The sequence below is a fragment of the Symphodus melops genome (genome assembly GCF_947650265.1).
Source record: "Symphodus melops genome assembly, chromosome: 20".
In the NCBI taxonomy this organism is placed as follows: Eukaryota; Metazoa; Chordata; class Actinopteri; order Labriformes; family Labridae; genus Symphodus; species Symphodus melops.
Window position 1 is genome coordinate 15,451,388 of NC_136710.1, and position 23,247 is coordinate 15,474,634.

Sequence of the window (23,247 nt, forward strand, 5' to 3'; positions counted from 1 at the left end):
AATCACTGCAGCAATGGATAATCTATTACACTTGTTCACAGTTCTTCATTCTATGCCCCCAATTTTCCTACTTGTCGTCCTTCTCGCCACTCTCCTCTCCCAAGGCAGAGCCGGTTGCTAAGCAACGCGCTCAACACAACAGTGCAGCTCTACGACTTGGCTCTCTGCTCGGTGTGCCCCTGTGGTTTCAGACAATCAAATACATGAGTGTGTTCACTTTCATACAGAATGTGTGCAGGGAAGGTGAAAGCTATGAATAGTTTCCATCTCATAAGCGACAGCCAAAAGTCCCTTTAGCTTTTTAAGAGCCGCCTCTTGACTCAAGTGTAACTTAATCTTGCATTCAGTTGGAATTTATTATGGGGCATCCAACTCTGATCTGCCTTAAACTAAAAGAATAAAAATGAATCAGACCACAGAGTTGTGAATAGATATGCTTTAATTCACTCCAGCAGAAATCCACTTGTTGACAGTTTATTCTTCTTCACACAAAAACTAAAGTACGTCAACACCAAGGCCTGTATGGTTCCTAAAGCTTCCTGGTAAAGTAAAATTAGCGTAGCTTCAGTATTGTAGCTTTTTGTTGGCAACAAATTTGAGTTCCAAAAAGTAAAACCTGGATCGTCAAAACTGACCTGTGACCATCAGTATCTAAAGTTTCAAGGCTTTATGTTGGAGCCGGCTCTGCTCCTTTTGAAACTGTAGCGCAAAGCACACCCCAAAAAACAGCAGCACACGCCGTTACTGCCGTACATCATTAACATCATACAAACACAATGTGCTTTGTGCTGCCACACGACCACGCAAACATGGTTCAAATGTAATCAGAGCACTTTTTTAATAATAGTCGTAAGACATCACTCGGTGCTCCCACTACCTAAAAGACTTTCACAGGTTGCTTATGAGGTTACAGTAATCAAGCTAGCTGCTTACAGAGTTTACATTCAGAAAATCAGAATGTTCAATGAGGCTTTACAAAAATATACGTTTTGTGAGCATGCACTCAGAGCGTCCTAAAGTTAAAAAAAAACAAGGTAAAAACAAGAGATCCCATCAGCTTACAAAGACAAAAGCTTAAGAACAAATGGCACTTACTGTTACTACAGCAGATAGGAATCTCCTGGGCAGCATTACAGCAACACACAAACACTCCCACAGGTAACACTCAGGTGGCAGGTGTGACGATTCAACGAACGGCGCTGGGCTTTTTCACACCAAACGAGCCTTTCAAATCAATCCATCTCCTCCCATTCAGGAAGAGGATTTCTTATGAATAACCAAAGTTTAATAAAATGTGTTTTCTCTTTCATCTTGATGGTGTTAAAAAAAAAAAAATCTTGGACTTATTCAATCTAAAAACGAAGAATTCAGAGGCCACACAGTCCACTCCTTGTGCAACCTCCACGTTGTACAACCTGAGTAAGGTTCAAAGGAAACCCTCCTTGGTTTGAGCATTCAACACATTCTTGGCATGTAAATCAAATTCTTATTGAACAATTTGGCATTTCAACAGTTGAGTCCACATCCTTATAGCCCTGAATTCATGTATTGACCTGATGTGTAGTGTTTCACATTGTGAGTCTGTAGACGTTAGCGTGCACATAAAATGACATGACATGCATTCCGATTGTAAATGTGGTCACGCACTGTATAAGGTAACAGGATGTATAGAAATCATCTAAAATGCTCTCCACCTCAAGACGTCATGTTGCTGATGGCATCAGAATCTAATTGACTCATAATTAGCTTGATCCGTATCGAACGCCCGACCCAAAATAAATATCACACGGCACGTGGAGCTCGATCTGTCGGAACCTCAGGCCTCCGCCTCCCCTGCACTCCGCTCCTGCCCGCCCTCCGCCGAGGGGCCGACGGGTCCCGCCCACCACAGTGACAGGGTGTTGTCTTGTCTGATCTCCCGCGGTGACATCACAGCTTCTCCTCCCTCGCCGTCAGAGGCCGAGTCACCCTCGCTGTCGCCCGGCCACGGGAACTGGCGCTGCCCGCTGGATGTGGCCAACAATGGCATAAAGGGATGAATACTGCAGAGGAGAAGGATTTACACCTGTTATACATCATACACAAGTTATGCATTTCACACGCCTTAAATAACTGAACCTCACAGCATACACCGAATATATATTTATATATTGCTAAGCAACAGGAGCACTCAACTGTTTTATAAGATTTTACAAGAAACCCATTTAAATCCTTTTATGCATTTACTGCTTATTGTCTTTAACTCTCTGCACTTGATCACAGTACAGATGTTATTTCTACGAACATGCCCTTGGTAAATAGCTGTATTTGTACTGAATTATATCTTGAACTTTTTACCTTTTATCTCATCAACTGTGACTGTGCCAGTTTCCGAACTTCCAGTCTCCATTCGATCTGATTTTTTTTAGGATGGTTTTGATGCTGATTGAAACTACTCTCGATGTCGTGCCTTGCCTTTGAGCACTTCCTGTTTGCACCTGTGTGTCCGATCAGACGATAAAGTCGTTTGTTTGCACTTGGTGTCGTTCTTTCCTTCACTCTTGATCGTTGCTTGTGTCGTACTTAATCTGATGCACGTCGCTTTGCGCTACATGAATTGTAGAAGAGCAACTGCAACGATATTTCTGTATCTGACAACCAAGCAGAAACGCAAACATCCAACATGACTTCAACGTCTTTTTAAAATCAGTGTAACTAAAGTCCTATTGTCCTCTTTCCTATCAGTCCATCTTCTTCTAAAGACAATGGAACTCGTACCTGATTCCGTTGGTGCAGTCCCAATGGGCCTTGAACCTAAGCTGAGGTTGCAGCAGCTCCTCGTTAGCATCAGGAGCAGCTGTGTGGGTGTCCCAAACTGACACAACGCCCTCTGTGTCACCACTCAGCAGGTACCTGCCCGACCTTCAGGAACAAACGAATCCAAACACACACCTGTCAACAAACAACTAAAACCCATGGAGCAACGTGCGTTAAAGCGCTTCACTGGATTTTGTACAACATTTTAAAAAGACAAACGTACGAGTCCAGGTCAAAGTAGATGCGCTGGTTTGTAGCCACGTTCCTCTTGAGTGAGAACACCACCTTTCCCGGCTCCCTTAAGTCCCAGCACAGGATTTCTGGATCCTTGAAAAAGACATAAAACAACAGGCAAGATCAGAAGAGCCCTTCAAAACAACTCAACACGCACAGATTCAGACTCCACATCATTTCACATGATCGAAGCGCCCTGTTCAGGCTCATGTGCACCCGTGTGACCCTGTCGCTAAATCCACTTTAACAGAGACGTGCACGCTGCAGAATAACTTTGTGAACTCTAGAAAGGGTAACTAGTTTATATTTAATCCACAGAGCGACATGCGATAACAGGAATGCGATAACAGGAATGAATGGAGGGCATTCAAAAGAACCTCGAGGTCAGTTTGTGTGATGTCAAAATAAGAGCAGACTCCTTTTTTGTTCAGAACACATTTGTGGACAGATTGAAACTCGGCTGACGGAAATCTTCTGCAGGAACTTTATGGAGCACAGTGAGTCTTTTAAGTATTCACTTTTAAGGGAATGTCTCAATTCCTCCTTTAATTATAGAAAGTACAAGACGACCTGTTGAATCAAGACAGAAAGCTTTGCAGAAAAACTCCTATTCAATAGTTGTTTGCGTTAACCAATTTTCCTCTGCAACAGAATAAAAAAGTCATGTTTGTTTGCGTGTGTTATCATAAACATGAGTAGGCTTGTTACCCTGAGGTGTGTGTGTGTGTGTGTGTGTGTTCACCTTGCGCCCGCCGGTGTACAGGTAGTTGCCGTCAGGGGAGAAGAGCAGATGGGTGAGGCCTCCGTGGTGACGGGTCGGCAGCAGAGCCAGCAGGGTGCCGTCTTGGCAGGAGTAGAGGCCGGCACAGCGGGAGTAAGAGCCGCAGGCGTAAACAGACTGGCAGGGGCTGAAGCCAAAGCAGGAGATGATGCCACTTTGGCCTTGTTTCTTCACTGCGGCGAAGAGAGGGAGAGCATCACTGGCCTCGGCTCTGTAGCCATTTAACAGGTTGAAAAGACAATCGCGTCGAATCAAAGTTGACTCTGTGGCGGCTCCTCGATCCTTGATCACATCTCAACGCATGCATGAACTCAATTTGGATGATCGGATACTCTAAAAGCATCAACCTTTAAAAAGACGCAGTCCTCACTTCATGTGCTTTTGAGCTGCACCATCGATCAAACCCGAAATGTAGTGATCAGAAACGTTAGAGTTAGAAACATCAGAGCTGCTGGAATGTCGTTTTAATATTCCCTCGACGTCCCTGGGTCAGACAGGCGCCTCTCTGCGTGGAGTTTGCATGTTATCTCTCTCGGGACGCTCCAGCTTCCTCACAGTGCAGAGACGTGCTCAGGTTAATCTCCCGTCGGTGTGACTGTGAGTCTGACCTGTGATTGGCAGGCGACCAGTCTCGGTTCCACCCCGCCTCTCGCCCAATGATTACACAAAGGATGGATAAATGAATAAAATCCTTACCTACGAGATTGATTTTTTGGGATGTGATACCTTTAATGTTGTTACCTTCCCACTAATCATGAATCTAATGAAATATATCAAAACAGGAACATGGATTTGAAAGGTTCACGTCTGAGATTTTCGGTGCTTGAGCCTGTTAAACGACGAGACAAACACAGGTTTCTGTTCATTCCACGACTGCGACACGAACCAGGCAACTCCCCGAGACGTGTTTGAATAGTGTCAGAGAGAAAAGCTTTTTCATCACGGTAAACATTTAGCTCCCTTTATTTTGTTCTCTCACCATCGCAGAATAAAAAAAAAACAATAATAAAAAAAAAACCTCGTCGGTAGGTTTGTTCAAGGAGATTTCAGCCTGTGTGATGTGACAACCGGCTGTCAACTGAAACCTTCAGAATACAAGAAAACAACTAACTGCACATCATCTTCTTCTCTTCACTGTTTGTTTTGTGAGTTGAATTTTACATAACTTTTAGATTCTTCTTCTTTTTTTTTTAATAGTTCTCAACTTTCAGGGTTTGAAGTGTCCTTGAAAAGACAGCGAGAGTTTTCGAAGTAGTCCACGCCCTCGAATAGGAACATGTTTGCAACTCATTTAACTATCATCATAATCCAAATCATTCTCAGTAAATAATCACAAATAGTTGCTTACAAGAAGAAATACCTGACAGACGATTTGTATACTTGTTTCTTTAAAGCTCTATCCTCAGACTGAAAGTCGACCGTTGATCGGCATATTCATCAAACCAAACGTGTGTGACAGAAGTAGAAGACCGACCTATGGTGGGCCGCTCCTCACAGTCTCTCCCGGGACGGTCCGTGTAGAAGACCCGGACGGTTTTGTCGAAGCCACAGTAGAGCTGAGTTCCATCGGGCGAGAAGCAGAGGGAGTGGGCCGCCGTCAGCTCGTCCAGGTGATTGTAGGGTCGGAAACTGGCTCGCACCTCCCCGTAAAAAGCATCCCACACGTGAACTGGGTTGTCACGGCTACTGCTGGCCAAGCTTTGGAACGCGAGAGGTAAAGAAAGGGGGAGTCATGAAGACATCATGGATAAAGGCGTGGCAGACACCAAGGGAATACAGAGTGAGTAATGCATATTATGAAACAGCCTTTAATGGAGTCAGTCTTATCATCCCTGAGGGACAGCATCCAATCAAAATAAGACTAATTCATGAGTCTGCCCGCATACTTAAAATCCTATTCAGAAACATTTCTGACAGTCAGTACGATGCTTCTCTTCCTCCGACAGTGCCCACAGTGTCCACTTGAGGCTGGCTGCAAAAACTAAGGAATGAAGTTTTCACAACTGAACTCATCCCGTTCACAGCCTGTGTGAGAAGAAACATCTGTTTGGTATATTTAGCTTCATCGGTACAAATTATAGTGCTAATCATTGCTCCTTTATTTTCTGGGCACTTTAATGACTCAACCTGCACTTTAATCTGCATCCCTAACTGTGACTGTCTGTTCTCACACCTCTGGCACTACCTCCACCTCAGACACCACTGTACATGCACAAACAACACTAACTTCGAAAAGGTCAGCACTTTGTTTCTCAGGCTCTTTAACTGTTTACAGGTCTCATTTAATCAGCACGTTTTCTCTCTTTCACAGGTTACCTACATTGTTGTTGTATAAGCATGAGTCTAATGCTAACTGCATAGGTTGAGTCTGTAATGTTTATTCTTAGTCACATAGTGGGCTGATAAATCTTGTTTGGGGATTATTGTATACAGAGGGGAGGGGGGACAGCGGGAGTGTATTATAACTTATGTCTTGTGTCCTGCTACTGGATGCCTTGAATTTCCCTCGGGATCAATAAAGTATCTATGTATGGGAATATTTATAACATTTGGCTTCGCAGTATTTCTTTGATGTGAATATTTCAGGGCGTGACTCGGGTGATTGGCAGGTGGATGCCCAGTTACGGTCAGGAGGGTTTAAGCCCCACCTCCGCTCTACATCTTCACCTGTTTATAGATCAAACCAAAGCTTATGATAGCTTTTACAAAACAGTGAACGCTTCAGAAAATGAATGGGTGACATCACTGAGACTACGTCCCTGTTTATACAGTCTATTGTCTAGACCAGAACTCATTTAGCGACCAGCAGCTTTAGGTTAGTCAGTTGGATATGGAGAGTCCTCGGCTATAAGGCTTGAATATCTTATGCATCATGTTAAGAGATGAGGAGAACTCCTCAGGGGAAACTTCACATAGAGCAGTGCTTCTAATGTTTCTGCTAACAGCTATAATCCATGTGTGAAATATTATGACAAGAGGGACTTTATGTAGACAGAGAGGCTTCGGTGTTGTGAGTGGAGACTTGGTGTGTGTGAACCAAACTGACAGCTGCAATCAAACGCTCGACCGGCGTCTCAGAGGACCCAAAGCGAATTCAAACGTAAACTTCACGCATGACACTGAAAAACGCTGTGGTCCTTTTTCTTAGAGTCTCGTTTCTGACCCCTGACGCACTGCGTCCACCTGAACGCGTCAAGACAAACAACGCCGCATCGTGCAAGACAAGACCGCGGCACACTCTTACTGATTCAAATCAGGGCCGTGCCTTTTTAACTCTAATTACTGGAACTGAACAAATGCCTAAACATGACTGTGGCTCAATTAGACAAAGGAAATTAGCCCCAACCACCGCTGCCGTGTTCTGTTATGGCCCCTCTGAGCCGCAGCTTTATTCCAGAGCAGGGAAATGCCCAATTATATTGCTAGACTGCTGCTAGCTTGGAGCAATGCCTGGAACTCTGTGCAACTTAACCAAGCCATAACAGGGGCCCTTATTCCCTCTCTACAGGAGGGGCATCAACAATGCGCGGCTTTTGGCAGACGGAGAAGTTCAAGGAGCAAAAGGGGATGGGGGGGGGGGGTGAAAGACAAAATGGGAGCTGTGAAGAGGAGAGGGGCTGCAGAAAAAAAAGGAACAAACAGGTTTGCCATAAATGTGTTTCATAATCTCCCAAAAAACTTTTATCTCGCTGCCTCACCCCTTAATAATTCATTCTGAGCAGATCTGTCCCCCTGGCTGGGCCCGGCAGGTGCTCCTCTCTGATATGTGAAGAAGATCTGCTGTCAGCTCCTGCTGGCATCCTCGCTACAGACAGGTCTTTACCAGGCTTTGGCAGACAGACGCAGATCTCTCGAGTGGATTGCTGTCCACATGAGTCGTGTGTTGATGATTGTGCTGTTTACGCTGCTCTCATCTTTGGGCATGCATCTCTTGACCCCTCGACCCCCCCTCCCCCTCACGGAGAGAAGTCCGTCTGAGGTTGGGGCTGGAGCAGAGCCAGCGCTGGGCCTTGATCAGAAGAAATGTGTCAGCGGGTGGAGGCTTTAAGGGGATGATGACAGGAGCGGGGGGAGGGGGGCTTGACCATTGCTCATTAGCACAGGTCTACCTCTCTCCCTACAGACAATCAGCATTCTCCAAGGTGACGGCTGGGTGTAACTGATGTTGGCTCTCCTTCACAGCGCATGCACAAACTCACAGTGAAGTCATTATTACCACACTTTAAAAGCCTGTTAAATTGCACGCCTGCAAGTGCAAAAAAAAAAAACGGCAAAAAAAAAAAAGAAAGAAAGAGGAAAAGAAAAACACCCAGAGTCAGAGGCCCTTTAGGTGCTGTCTGGACTCCAGAGAGCTCTTAGTGGGGCTGAATCATGCTGAAAAGCACAGTGGGCCTCAAACAGCTGAGTGGATTTCAACGGAGGCAAAAGCAGACAAGACGAAGGCCAACTCTTCACTCATAATGAGAGACATCACAAAGCTTTTACAGCCTCTCTCCGAGCTGGCAGACGGCTCCCACAACAAGTTCAAATAGCGGAGGGATCAGAGAGTGGGTCGCAAGCGCTCAGCGATATTTTCAATACTCGAGAGACGAGCTCAAGCTTGCAGAAAATCCTCCTCACACACACACACACACACTCACACAATCCCACGGTGTCTCACTCTAACCCTGGAGATTAAAAACACCATTCACTGACCGACACCAGCCTCAATAAACAACATCGTAACTCCTTCTGTGAACGCACCGCTCACCATCTGGCAGATCGACCTTCAAAGTGAACTTTAAACGTGTCATCTATCCAGCTGTTAAAGAGCCGCACGCTCTCGTGAAAGATCAAGCTGAAACTCACAAGCACGTGTCGGGGTCCAGAGAGTTCATCTTAGGGTACCAGCAGTAGTCATAGATGGTGTCTCCCTCGGCCATTCGGAGCACTGGACTCTGTGGCAGAATGAGAGAAGGTAAAGGAGACAGGAATGTTAGAACAGAAGCACACAGTTATGTGTCTCTGCATAAAGTCTGAGTGACCTGATGTGAGAACACAGCAGGACAGAATCGAGGAAATGTTCCTCAATCAAGTGTATGCGTTGCTACACTTGAATAACTGATAGGATCTATCAGGCACGCTCGATGGCAATATAAAAGGCTTTTTATGAAAAGTACCATACACAAATTCAAAAGCCAGTGGGACACAGAGCAATCAAATCTTAATTTTCTACCCTTTTCACAAACGGTTTAAGATCCCGGCAATGAAGGAAGATGGATTATATTTCAATTATCCGTGTTCAGTGATCCCACAGCCTGTAATACAATTACAAGATTGGCTCTCTGCTTGATATTTCCCCAAACCGAAATGACACGAGGCCTTTTTTGTTCTACTTAATCTGTCGTACGTTTCCTCAAGCAGCGGTGTGAGAGAGAGAGTGTTTTCTTAGTTCATTGGAGAACACAAACATGCAGAAGTCATGTTCGACAACATGAACGTCTCAGCAATAGGAGGTCCAAAAAAGATGTGAGGATAAGACACCCGACGAGTTTGACATTTTAATGACTGCACATTTCTTGAATTTCCCTCGGAATCAATAGAGTATCTATCCATCTATCTCTCCATCTATTCAGACGCGTCGATGAGCTCCTTCTGCAGGTTTTCTAACATCTCCATGATCGGCGCACTTTTGTGTCCTCTACGCAAACATTCGGTGAACGATGATAAGCTGTCGGTGTACGAACCATCTCAGGAAGCAAGTCCCAGTTGTAGCTGTAAATCTCTGGAGGAAGGTTGTACACACGGAGCACATTGTCTGCACTGTTGGTCAGGATGCAGGAACCGTCAGGGGCCCTGGTTTACAAGACGACAGAATGAGAGAAAAATATGATGGAGTGCAGCATGTGGTAAACAAAGAGCAATATGTACCCGGGTAAATAGTAAAGAGGCAGATCAGACTAATCATGCTAATTTTAATATTCCAAAGCATAAAAACCATTATGTTAAAGACTTGACATTATTTTACATTACTAGATGCTTTATTGATGCACTAGTGTTTCCACATTTAGAAATCATTGCTAGCTTTCCTCGTTGATCCAGGATATCCAAATGCGTCATAGATTTCTGCTCCTTACAGAGTGTGCTAATGTGACGGTCTTCTGACTCAGAAATGCAATCATGACATGAGCGATGTATTCTTAGCACCTTCAAAGCGTCCCACACATAATCCCCCACGGTGTGCAATGTAACATGTTCATTTTTAGAAGAGATTACCATTTGCAGCCTTTGAGGTAATTCTCCGGTATTGTGGAGAACTCACTCCAGGAACCAGTCAGCATCTGAGGATTCTGGGTAAAATCCAGGCCCAGGCTGAAAGTACGATTGGAAAGGGGGGGGTAAATCTTCACATAATGAGTTAAATAGAGAGACAGGTAACATCGAACAACACAATGAAAGACATAACTTTCTGTCACGATTATGGAAAGAGCTTAAAAACAAAACAAAACACTGAATGCAAAACTTAGAATTTGTGACTTGTTATTACCGATGTTTGAGGGTTTTTCATCCGGTTTCTTGTGTTTTTTTGAACAAAAAGGTGCAAAGAAATAAAGTTTTACAGCGACCTTTCAGTAGAAAGGAATGTCTTGTCTGGACAGCAGACGAACTGGGCAAACATGACGAGCCTGGCTGCTGGTCTTAAAAGGTCCAACATGTAAGATATCTACTGAATACTATATAAACAGACATTAAGACAGCATGCGATGATAAAGTGTTTGCGTCTCTGACAGTAATGCAGCAGTCAGTATGTCCTCTCTCTAAGTTTAGATTCTGGTGTAAATGGTTTGTTTTTGGTTGGACCAGAGAGGGAGACAGTTTCAAGGCTCCCCCAAATTGTCGTTTTCAATGTTAGCAGTCGTGGAAGTGAACTGGTTGAAATATAATTAATTCTACTCAACCTCTGCGACCAGAAACGAGGTAACACCAGGTTCAATATTTAAGATGCATTTGAGGAATGGAGAGAAGATAGAATGCAGAAAGGTTTCAAGACTGATGTAAAGCTGGCTAAACACTGAAGCTTCAATGTCAACGAAATGACAGCCTACATGCACGTTGACTACAGGGAGGAGTGGGCGGAGCTAGACAGCTATCCAATGTTTTCAATTGTTTTTAAATTTAGACTGCAGACCCCATCTTGAGGCGGCAATAGATTTGTATGTAGGGACTTGGGTTGGGAACGGGAGGGTCGCTGGTTCAACTCCCGATGCAGACCATAATATGGCAGTTGGTCTTGAACAGCTCCGGTGCACTCCCAGTGTGCAGCCGCCACGCTCTGACATCTCTCCTTTAATGCATGTCCACAGATCCTGTTTGTGCACGAGTGTGATTCAGACCTTTGTGTGAGAAGCATGTCTCTAAATAAAAGATTACGAACCACAATTTCCCCCTCAGGGATTAATAAAGTACAATTCAGAACTATTTGAAACCCTAGCTGTCAGAGTTACACACATCTCCAGTTTCAAGTTTTATCGACCTGCACAAACGGAAACATTTATGGTTAATTCAATAAATTCGCTAGTAAAGCGCCATTGTCACAGATAAGTGGAGATGATTGTCATTTTTTTGTTTCATATACTTTATTAATCCCTGAGGGGGAAATTGTGGTTTTAAACTGTTATCTTAGAGACACATGCACAAACGTTACCGCAAAGCGGCTGCCCCCACAGAAAGCACCCCCTGAACTGTTGGGGGTTTGGTGCCTTGCTCAAGGGCACCTCAGCAGTGAGTTCCAACTGACTGAGCCCCTGTTAATTACATTTCCCGCCTCTGCAGGTTAATTCCATCACTGATCCTCAGCTCTGTATTTAACTGGTGTAATGACTGAATATTTAATCAGTTAATGCTGCTCCACTTCAAAGCTTTTATAAAAAGCAGAGAGGAAACAAGGCAACATCTAACACTCACAATTACAAATGTTAAAATAGAACAAAGTCAGGTCTCTTTAATTATTCACTCTTATTATTATTGACTTGTTGTTCCTCTCTTCAGGCCCAAATGACACCGTTTTCTGGAAACAGACAGAGTGAGGATGAACTCGCTCAGAATTGATTGCACTGTGATTGGAAACGTAATTACGATTTTATCTTCTTTGTTTTCATTTATTTTTATTATTTTATTCTTGAAACAATATGAGCACAACTACTTTATTTAAACTAACTAACTAATTGCTATAAGTATCCAAGTCTTCTTAGACCATTGGCTGGTTGACATATAGTGATGCCAGGCAGCATTTCTTTGTACAATAGATAAAATGTGAGAAAGGGTTAACAGCTCTATTGGACTGCAGGAAGCATGACATGGACACTGAGCAGTTCTGTAAACGACGTAACAACAACAGCACAACTCGCTTTGAGTGTTGATCGTCAAACTGTTTTTCCCTCTTAACGATACAATGAGAAACATTTAGTTATCCTACAGGTCACGACCTGCAATAGCCAAATGTAATCTTTACCCCTCGCCTCGAGGGAGGGAATGTGCCTCTCTTCATCAGTGTCAGCAGCTGAAGTTGAGCAGTGTACAGAAACAGCTAAAGGAGGTGAAGATTGGAGGTTTGGAATTTAATTCTTCCTGCTGCACTTTGGCCAACTTATCATCCCCATCCCCCCCCCCGCCTTAAAGACAATTTTAGAGAAAAACAAAACATTTTATTGCATCTGTGTTAGATCCAGTCGGATGCTCCGCTTAGTTCATCACTGTGTGATTCAGGCTGCACGTGATCTCGTGATTAATCACTGTACAAACAGGAAATTAAATAATTCATAGTAAATATATATCTCTGTCTATGGACATTTTTACACAGGAATGTGTTACGAAGGGTTGATATTTCATTGTGTAAGGTTACTTTGTTTGAAATTCAATGTGTTATGCATCTCTGTTTGATCCCACAGTGTCTGGATTTATTATGCAGCTATCAGCTGGTAACATGCATGCACACGCACACAGAAAGGAAAGGTAACAAAGACTGTTAATGAAATGGTTCATCTATATAGCATATATACCAGTCAGTTGTACTCTACTTTTTTTTTTTTAATTATTCATTTAGTGTTTTTAGTAACTTACTGCCGTCCTTCTCTGGGGCTGTCAGCAGGACTGTTGCCGTTGTGCTGCTCTTCCCTTTCTGTCTCTCCTTCCTCTAAGGAGGCATCATGGCCTCCATCACCGTTCGGATGACTTTCTTCTTCTTCTCTCCCACTGATGGAGACCTCTTGTTGACCTGCTTCTTCACATTGTGGTTCTCCCATTCCTGGCATCAAAGGGTTAGCTGGTTTATTAATGTATTTCGGGGTAAAGACTATTAGCCATAAAAACCCCTACAATCATTTGTTTTAACCTGAATAACACGTCATATTTCAAACATGCAGCTGCAGGTCCTCTACCTTGTGCTGGTGAGGCCACGTCTCCCTTCTGTACGTCAGATTCAGCTGGTGTTTCTCCATCCATCTTCAGAAGCTTTGCAACCTGATCTAGCTCTTGTTCCTCTTTGTTGATTTTGGGCCGCTTGGCAGACGGTTCTTCTCCTCCTCCGTCCTCTGATGTCTCCAAGATGTCTGTTTCAGTTAAATGTGGAGTGTGTTGAGGGGGCTCGGTGTCTGCCTCTGCGTCCTGCCCTGCACCACTCACACCTCCGCTTTCTCCTCCTCCAGCTGAGTCAGACATATCTCCTCTTGATTAATCAATCTGGTCAAATCCCGTATTTGAAGTCCAAGTAATTTCTCTCGGGTGGTTGTCTGTCAGACGTGTGTGAGATAAGTGCTACTAGGATAGTGCTTCTTCCTGCAGTATGGGTGTTTTAGTCTGCTTGGGGTCGAGGACATCACAGCACCCAATGACCTAGAAAGTTTCATGTGAAAAGACAATAGATGAGACAAGTGAGACCATCTGTGCAACATGATGTATGAAGAAAACTATATACACACACGGCTGTAAAATATATATAATATAATATTACCAAAATGAATTGAAGAACAAGTTATGAAGTTTATTAAGCAAAAAATAAATGATAGACACTAAGCTGCAAATGCTAACCCCCTACAAACACCTGTGGCGGGTCCAATGAGAAACTAGCATTTACTATGTCTATTTGGTTTACTTTAGGCTCACTAAGTAATTTTTTTTTTCATAAAAGTCCTTCAATGTAACCATAGTCATACTCCGCTGTTGTTAGAAGTAAAGAAACCTGACACAAAGCTTCACAGAAGCAGCAACCACTCCACGTTAGCATTAGCCAAGGCTAGCTTTCCAAATGTCACTCACCTGTGTTGTAGCCTTTCTGCACCTGTTCGCAGCTCACTACAAAACACCTTCGTCCTTGACGGTGTTAATTGTGTACTCTTGAAACAAGAGTGTGAATGAAAAGCATTTGATTATATTCGACGGCCGTCTTTGTCGAATCTTGTATTTCTCTTCACTTCTCTTCCGAGAAGTTGTAAACAGTGTCGGCCATGCGTTTCTAGCTATCGCGAGAGTTACCCAGATGACGTCAGCGTCTCTTCACACGGTTCATTCAAATGCGAATTATTGGAAAAAGGTCTGGCTCTTACCCAACTGATACCTGCTGACCAACAAAGTTAGAGAAATATCGTTTAAAATAATTCATAGGTTTTATCCCTCTAACAATCATATTTTTAAAAGGTTCAAAAAAGACATTGATACTATGTGCACCTTTTATTTTGTGAATACTGAAAGTTACCCATTTGTTTTGGCACTGCCCCTTTGCCCAAAGCTTTTGGATTGGATTGACTTTCTGTAATTTTTTTTCAGAAAAAGTTGAAAAAGACTTTAAATTGGTTTGGAAGGATGTTCTTTTTGGCCTTTATGACTTCAACAGTATTAAGACTATGCCCAATGAAACGTTCATTATTAATTTCATTGTTATTATTTCACATTCATAAGTGCAAATTTTCAAATACAAAGCCCAATTTCATTGCCTTTAACAATGAGGTCAAGCTATACATCGACACAATTAAGTTTTCTCTTAATCAAAAGGCAACAAAAACTGTAAATGTTTGTAAACACTTTAGAGTGTTTTGGTGAATCCCTATTTCCCCAGGCAATTCATGTGATGCGAGTCTTTTGTTTTATGTTAAAAAAAAAAAACAGAAATTTGAACTGATGTGAACTTTATGTTTGATTTATTTTTTATTTTTATGTTATAAAACCTGCAATTTGGAAGTTTGCACAGTGATATTTGTATCCTGGAGATTATTGTAAAATGCAATTGAGTGCAATATGCAAAATATGCAAGGAATTCAGAGTCAGTCACAGCTAAATGCTATTTATTTAGTATTTATTTTGTTCTTCAAACAAACAAAAGCCAAACTATTTACAGGTCTTTCAGTTGTTCTTTTCTTTTCCATAACAGTTTCAGTTTAATGTATGTTATGTTTATTTTTTATAACAATATTCATTCTCATTAAACTGGAGCTAATCTGGCTGAGACACAACTTTAATATTTCTCTTTTTGGAACATTGTTGGATATACGAGTGACAAAGCAAAACTAAACCAGATGATCAACTTTCTATCATGAAGCAACAGACCTTGACAGGAACTTATCACAGGCAGAGACCTAACACCTGAGCCTCTTTTTCACAACACAGTATTGCAGTTTATCTAGTTATAAAATTATGAGTGTAGTGCGGTAAAATAAACTGCAAACACATCTGTTTTAAGGACAGACCAAATGACCAACAACTAACACCACACGACACCAGTTAAAAATTGTCAAATCAAGTATTTTTAAAGCCATTTACGAGACAATTTCTTTGTTTTGGCAGCTGATTACAACACAACTAAGTAACCCTATAGCATTAACTGAGTATCCCTTCAACAGTTAAATACTGGGGCCTACTGTAGTTACTTTAGTTTTCAGTTAGCTATGGCAGGTAACTTTCCACCCAAACCTCAGCTTAACAGTGCGCACATGTATTGCAAGCCTAAACTTGTTGTTTTTCGATGGATACCAGTTGCCATTTGGATTAAAAACGTCATACTGTTTAGTTATCAAGTTCAAAAAAGAACTACTAGTCGACTAAAAGCATTAATCTCTCAAATCCAATTCAATACACACAAGTGGAGCAAGACCCTACAAATTTTGATGCAAGGAATTTCCATTCAGAAGGATCACAACTGATCCCATTCCTTAAATATTTAGCGCCATCAGAGATGATCACCAGCATTACAGACAAAGCAGAGGCAAAATGAGCCAGGTTGTGATCCACCTCAAGGTTTGTTGTCAAAACCCACAAAGATGCACACTTGCTCTTCAAATCACACCTCTACGGTAAGCATTAAATGACATCTTGAAACAGTAAAAAGTATCTAGTAGTTCTCCAAAACATGCAAGACCCAGGGAGTGTGAGAAGTTAACAAAAAGCCCCTCCATTTGTGGAGGAGCCATCAACTCTGGTTTAGTTTCGTCAAGTGCAGTACATCCAACAATAGTTTTTTCTGTTTTGTTTTTTTAAGCCAATTGGGTTCACTTAACCCGCCAGCTCAGCTCCAGACAGTACCAGACTTCAGCGCTCAAATCAAGCCTGAACCTTCAGCAATTATCGAAACAGGAAATCTGAACAAATCCACTCATTTAAAGAAAAACCAAAAGGGCAACAAAAGCCAACCACCTGCAAAATTAAGAATGATCAAAGATTGCTTGCTGCTCTCTTCTGTAGCCAACGAGCAAGCAACCCTCGAGGTGGTTTGTAAAGCAGATTCTTATGGAAAACTGCCTTTAGAAAGACTTCTTTCTTTCTCTGACTTTGGAGGACAGTCATCTAAGTGATTCCAAACTTAAATGTATCTTTTATAGAACGTTTTCAGTTAGCCTGAACTATACAATTTAAGGCATGTTGAACCGAGAAAAAAAAAAAAAAAAAAAAAAGCAAACCTCACTATAAGAGGAAAATCAAAACACAAACTTGTACATTATTTACACCGCTCAGCATTTATACTGGTGAGCCTTGATGCTTGTGTGTGTGTGTGTGTGTGTGTGTTTATGTGTGTGAGATGTGATGTCGATGTAGCCCTGTTTAAGTGTGCAGACGCGGTTCTAAAGGAGAGCCAATGTCATTGAGTGTATGTTGCTTTTGCATGTAGTGTGTCTGCAACTCCCTTGGCCTCCAGAATCTATGTGGCGTGTGTTTGTGTTTTGTAATCATTTTAAAGTCTTTTTTTTTTTTTTTTTTTGTACAACACTTTCAGTTCATCCATTCCCAACCCAGCACTCAGTCTCTGACAGCCGGGGCAGGTCTTCCGTCCTGCTGGTTAGATCAACCACCTGACACTTTCAGGCCGAGTCGGTGATGACATCCGGGCGACTGATGCGTCTTTATCCTCTTCCTCACCGCAGAGTGCTGGATCAAAACGCAGATAGGATCCACGGTCGATAAAGGTGTAACTTTATCTTGGTGACCATCCAACTGGTAATGCCACTGGATTGCCCAGTCCAGATCGAAACAAAAAAAGTTTCTAGGGTTAAGTTTGTAGGACAGGTTAACTGGTTAATGGGTTGGCTGTAGATAAGATCCTCCTCGCAGAGGGCAGCAAATAAAGCACAGCCACAACCCTGTATGAGGAAAGACACAGCAAAAGCATTATCATCAGAACAGTCCTGTCAGGAGTAAAGACTCAACAGAAGTCAGTGGAGGAAATTTAGTCTGCAGTATGAAGACAGAATGAAGCCAGAACAAATCTTACCAACGCCAAGGATTGTTTCTTCTGCAGTTCTCATGACGGCCATCAGGTTGGTAGAGGGAGTGAAAGCATCCTCGCCCACAGCTCTTTGAACCTACTCCAGCCTCTTTACCGTGCATGTTGATCGAAAACACTCGAGGTGAGGCTCTTTGTAGTAACTGCAAAAACTATCAGTCAGTTTTTGAGCCAGCACCTCAGTCCATGTCCCGTGTGGTTTTCCCTTCCATCCCCGATTATTTTCAGGGTAACTGGCAAACTGAGGGAAACTCACAGCAAGTCTATCTCAAACTATGTTCAAAAAAAAAAAAAAAAAAATTGGTTTTCTTGAAGAACATTCACTCCATATAAGCAACGTCTCATGAATTTTTCCTTCATCCATTTTTCAAATTTTCTCTCTACTCTGAAAGGTAATACAAAAATATGGTTATATACAGGAGTTGAAAGAAGACGTAGCTTCTTGAGTCTCTTATTTCAGTTTTGGGATTTTTTTTTTTTTTTCAGTGACTTTGTCAAAGTCGTAGCAATCCTCCTGTTGTAATTGTGCTCCCATCCCCAAAAAGGTACCTCACAGCTTGAATGAACAAAAGTGCATAGGTGAGTTGGTGAGGGCAGGGTGAGTGCGTCTGAGGGTTGAGGTGACGACAAGTGCACTAACCGGTGTACTCGGATCACCCTCTTGAGTTCCCTCCAGGATTTTTGCAGTCCCCTGCACTCCGCTCTCCACGAATCAGAGCCCATCCTTGATTTCTTATACCACCGCTCGCTCCATGTTTGATCATGTTTCAGGCTCAACAACCACACATAAGGTCCACTTATAGGATCTTGTCCATTGTTGTTGCGATACCTGTAATTCTTCCTCAAACCAACACCACTCAATGTCCATATGGCAGAATCGCACTTGCAAACCCCACCCATCATATGTGGGAACAAAAAAAATAAAATAATGAATCAACAAAACAAAAAAAAAACTGCACCCACAGATATCCATGTGGTTTGTAAACAACCAAAACTCCAGTATGGAATAGAAAGAGTCCTTTTTTTGAATTCTCAGTCATTAATTGTACGACCAGGATTGTAGAGGCAGTGTGTTCAACTGTTTCCATCCCAAGTTTCTTTTTTTTTTTCCTTCTCCACTTGCTTAAAAAAAAAAAAAAGTCCTTGCTAAACTCTTTGAAGCTTTTTTGTATTTTGTTTCCATTTTTTTGAAATCTTCTGAGGAAAAAAAAAATAATATCTGGTATCAGCACGGGTTTCTTGTCATTTTTTTGGAATACATTCAATATTTTCTTAAGAAAGAAAAAAAAATACACACTTCACATGGCGATAATAAAACAAAAACAAAACAAAAAATTAAGGAAAAAAAAAATGTAATCGCACAACAAAAATAGCAGCCCCAAGTGCTCATTATCTTAGTCCAAATACTTTTTAAACTTTGTATATAATGTATATATTCATATATATTTTTCATTTAAAAAAAAAGAAAACTCGTCATTATCAAATTCAACAACGAATAAGTAACACAATATGCTAACATTTCATGCACCCGTCTGTGCACTTGCACATTAAGATGCTGTATTTTTTGTTTTTCAGAGTCAGAAACTCGACACCTTTCATTCACAAGTTCGAGAGCTGACAAAAGGCAACGTGATCGCACCCCAGGAAAACAGACTGGACTAACCTTCTGATGGATCACCCCTAGACTCAACTAGAAAGATTTATGATATAAACGTACATACACTGTGCTGAGCACTGACACACATCACACTCGCTCTCAAAAAAGAGTTAATGTCTCAATGGCCACACACCCTATCAGAGTTCTTAGGCACAAATGTGCATTCATTCACATACAAAAACAAACCAAAAAAAAAAAAAGCACACGTATTCAGAATGAGTACCTGTAGTCTGAACTCATTTCTATGAACAGTAAATGAACATGCACGCTGAAAACACACACGCACCGTCTCATCCTGATGCACACACAGTAATGTCCCTCATGATTCGCCCTGTCTGCAAGTCCTCACAGGTCTACAGACAGCTCTCCATGCGGAGAAGCTAAGGGAAATAAACTAGTGGTGGTCATCATGTCATGAGCGCAAAGCTAACATTTACAAATGTATGCATTTTCTATTTCGTCTGTCGGGGGATGAAGAGCTGGTGAGAGAAAGGATGTGTTGTGCAATTGGCCTCTCTCTCTCTCTCTCTCTCTCTCTCGATCACTCACTCTCTCAAAGCATACAAATCAAGTCCCTGTTTGGAGAAAAGGGAAACACGCTCTTATCATGAGAATACAAAATTACCATTTGAACAAGAAAAAAAAAAAAAAAAAAAAAAAGAAGACAGAAAATGGCCTCTCATGTTTCATACATCTTGGTAAGCAACAAAAAAAAAAAAAAAACATTGTGCAGACTGGTATATTACTGACACAAACTATCACACATCCGTCACACTCGCAGTCATTCAGACACATTCAAAAAAATATTCACTTCTAGAACTAACCCCATTTGTTTGATTTTTTTGTTGTTTTTGTTATTTCTTTTTTAGGCAAGTGCAAATCTTCAAGTTTTTTATAATCCATTTTTCAATAGCTTTACTTTTTATATAAATGTAAAAAAATGCTAAACAAGAGAAATATCAACAGTGTTTGTCTTTTGAGAAAGGATTTGCTCTCTGATAAGGTTTCAACTAAAAGGTCCCCCTGACTTTGAAAACCTAACATCCCGACCATTCACCCCCAGCGCCTGTTTCACCGCACCCCCCCCCCTTTCCAGTTCCACTGCACACACACACACGGATGATGTGTGTGTGCCCTTATTCCCAACACACACGCACACCAAAGAAAAAAAAAAAAAACTATTCAAATCCCATCTCAATAAAGTGCATTAGTTCAGTATAAGGTGCTTAATCTTTTGAGTGCCAGAGGATACCTATCTTCCTTTTAACCTCAGCCCTACTCACCCCCCTCTCCCATGCTCAAGTGATCAACTGGTACAGCAGGGAGCCTTTTATTCTTCCCAGAGGGAAGGACAGAGTGGGAGGCGCAATTCCGGTCGCCTCCACTCTACACCTCCCCTGCTCCCTTTCTAACCCCCCCACCCCACCCGCCCACCCATCCCCCGGTTCCCCCAGCAGTGCACATTCGTCATCAGGTTTGTCTGATTAAAAGACAGAAGGCCTCAGGTAGCTATTGCTGCTGCGCTGCGTCACATCAGTAATCCTCCACCATCTCCATCTCATTCAGGCTCAGACAGTCGCCCGCGTTGTGGAATGAGTACCCTGTAGGGAGGACGGGGGGGCGGGCAAGGAGAGAGGAGATGGAGAGAGCAGAGATTAGAGGAGGATGGGACGTGGCTGTGTGGGCAAAGGGACAAAGACTCAATTCCAGGAATTAATTATAAGGATAAAAGAGCCCTATTTTCTGACATGGACTGAACCTTACCTGTTCATACACGAGCACGACAAATACAAAAAGCATTACATTCCAGTTTATTTACTGATGGAGGCAACTGAACAGGCAGAGAGTAAATGATCCAATATAAGCAAGAAGGTGGCACACACGGAGAAATCTTTAAATCATTACAAACTCATTCCTAACTCACCATGGTACTCGGTATTCTGAAGTCATTTGGGCTGCTTTAAGTACACACCAGCTTGCACAAAAGCTGTTCTGGGAATAAACCCTGGACTGCCTTTCCTCTCTTTTAATCCTACCGGACGGATTCCACAACCTTCGGTCTTTGGACTTTGTGCTGTTTGTTGTTTCCAAAGTTAGAAGCGAGTTGTTTAGAGAAAGCTTTGACGACGTTCTCTGCAGATTTTTTGCTCGGAAACAATCGACAGTCTAAATTTAGATTGGCAAACTAAGTCAGCCAAAACTTCGAGGAAAGCGTTGAAAACAAATGTTTCAGCTGATGATCCTATTCTTGTCCAAGTCTCCCTTAGAAAAGAGACGAGTGCTCTGGTTAAATAAAGGAAATACAAATAATGTTCACCAGATGGAATGAGTGATTTTAATTTAGTCATTATCAAGTTCAAGCAGAACAATGTTATTCAGGAGTGTGTGTGTGTGTTAAAAAAAACAAATAGCTAGCTTGTTAAATATGTAGCGGTGTTACAGAACACAAATTGAACCGTTTGAATCAGATCACAGAATAACAAATCTACTCTACATAAATCTTATTTAAATACTTCTTTCTTGCATGAGCTTGACATTTTTTAACATGTAACACACACACACACACAACCACACACACACTGTTCATTTCGAGGACATGTGTGTGTGTGTGTGTGTATGTATGTTTTTTCGGTACTCTGTAACAGAGTGCGTCTGCGTTTACAACTACGGACGCCGGCCGGCTGTAAGACGACGAATGTGAAGCTGCTGAGTGACGCGCTGGGTGAATGGAGGAAAAACAAATCATCAGCAAGCTGCCTTTTTTTCCCACTGAGACTCTGCACAGTGACTGTAGTATTTATTACAGGCAGCAGCCTGTTTATATGCTGTCATCAATCAGCAGATCACGGAGTTAGCATGATCCCCTCTTGTTGTATCCACTAGTTTTAACCATTTAAAAAGAAAGAAGACACTTCTCTTTTTTAGCTGTCCTTCAGGTGCAAATCTTCTGTGTTTTGACTGTTGCTCTGAGGAGGAGTTGCGTTTCTTGTCCCGTGGTGAGACCATGAATCACAGATCACTGTAGTCCAAAGAAACGCACTAAAACATGCCGACGAGGTCACGTACCTAAGATGCTGGGGTCAGCGTGCAGCATCATGGGCGGTTTCTTCTTCATCTTCCCCCCCTGGTTGTCATAGAGACCAGCCTTGCTCATGTGGTTGGCTTGAAACATGGACTGCAGGGTGCTGGGATTCATACCTCGCATTGAGTCCTTCCAAGAAAGAGACGGAGATCAGAACAGTGAAGACCATCATTAAAACACAGAGACAAGCTCAAAGGCGACACTTTGATTTTTTTATGTTAACAAAGACGTGGTTTTTATTTTTGTCATGGACTCGATGACTGCTTCGACATTTATTGGAAAAAAGAAAACGAGTTGGCTTTCCAAATACTTATTCGTTTCACTGTGATGTTTTCAGAGTTCTCAAAGCTGCTTTGATTTGATTTTCCCTGAATTAAGAACAAAATGTAGAAGCGCTGATAAGATATTCAAAGTTTAAGACGCAGAAAGTCTATTCAGCGACCCCTGGTATATTACATATAATATACACATCAGGGATCCTGAGAGCCACGCTGTGTGGGGTTAACTGTGTGTCATGAAGGGACATGAGGTGTGGAAGCAGTCAGGGATGCAAAAAAGACAAAAAGTAGACAAAAACCACCATCGAGGTTTTTCTAAACAACTCCATCACTGGTTCTTTGTGCAGTAAAAGGAGAAATTTACCTGCAGAGGGAAGTTCATGTTCATTCCAGCCACTTCCTTTGATAGCTGGAATACAAAAAAAAAAAAAAAAAAAAAGATATTAACGTTGAAATAAAACATTTGAAAATGTTTTTACAGCCTGTTTATTTCAGATTCACTTTGCTGTTCTGGACTCTCTAACTTTCACAACTTGTTTTATCATTGTATGACTGGAGCCTGCACACTTTGACCTGTGTACTGTGCATTCCCACTGTGCGTGCTTCATGTATCGTCTGTGTTGTATGAAGTGACTCTAGCACTTGTTATGAACTGGCGTCGATAATATAAGATGA

At 42.1% G+C, this 23,247-nt stretch overlaps 2 protein-coding genes across 5 annotated transcripts in view; both read right to left on the minus strand.

Annotated features, from left to right (window-relative positions):
• Positions 1 to 421: 421 nt before the first annotated feature.
• On the minus strand, positions 422 to 14,357 carry wrap53 (WD repeat containing, antisense to TP53). The gene is made up of 11 exons (XM_079371891.1): positions 14,105 to 14,357; positions 13,228 to 13,681; positions 12,911 to 13,094; positions 10,067 to 10,162; positions 9,538 to 9,646; positions 8,660 to 8,748; positions 5,286 to 5,509; positions 3,773 to 3,984; positions 3,020 to 3,123; positions 2,758 to 2,901; positions 422 to 2,042 (listed from the first exon to the last, which is right to left on the minus strand). Exons 2-11 carry the CDS (start codon positions 13,505 to 13,507, stop codon positions 1,817 to 1,819), a joined length of 1,668 nt encoding a protein of 555 aa, XP_079228017.1. The 5' UTR covers positions 13,508 to 13,681; positions 14,105 to 14,357; the 3' UTR covers positions 422 to 1,816.
• Positions 14,358 to 15,120: 763 nt separating this feature from the next.
• The window catches only part of gigyf1a (GRB10 interacting GYF protein 1a), a 30,071-nt gene continuing 21,944 nt past the window's right edge, over positions 15,121 to 23,247 (minus strand). For all 4 annotated transcript variants that reach the window (XM_079371772.1, XM_079371773.1, XM_079371774.1 and 1 more), the window contains exons 23-26: positions 22,937 to 22,981; positions 22,279 to 22,423; positions 17,544 to 20,813; positions 15,121 to 17,412 (exon numbers count right to left, since the gene is read on the minus strand). In XM_079371772.1, coding sequence (XP_079227898.1) covers positions 20,746 to 20,813; positions 22,279 to 22,423; positions 22,937 to 22,981 — 258 coding nt within the window. In that variant the 3' untranslated portion in view covers positions 15,121 to 17,412; positions 17,544 to 20,745. The remainder of the gene's footprint in view (positions 17,413 to 17,543; positions 20,814 to 22,278; positions 22,424 to 22,936; positions 22,982 to 23,247) is intronic.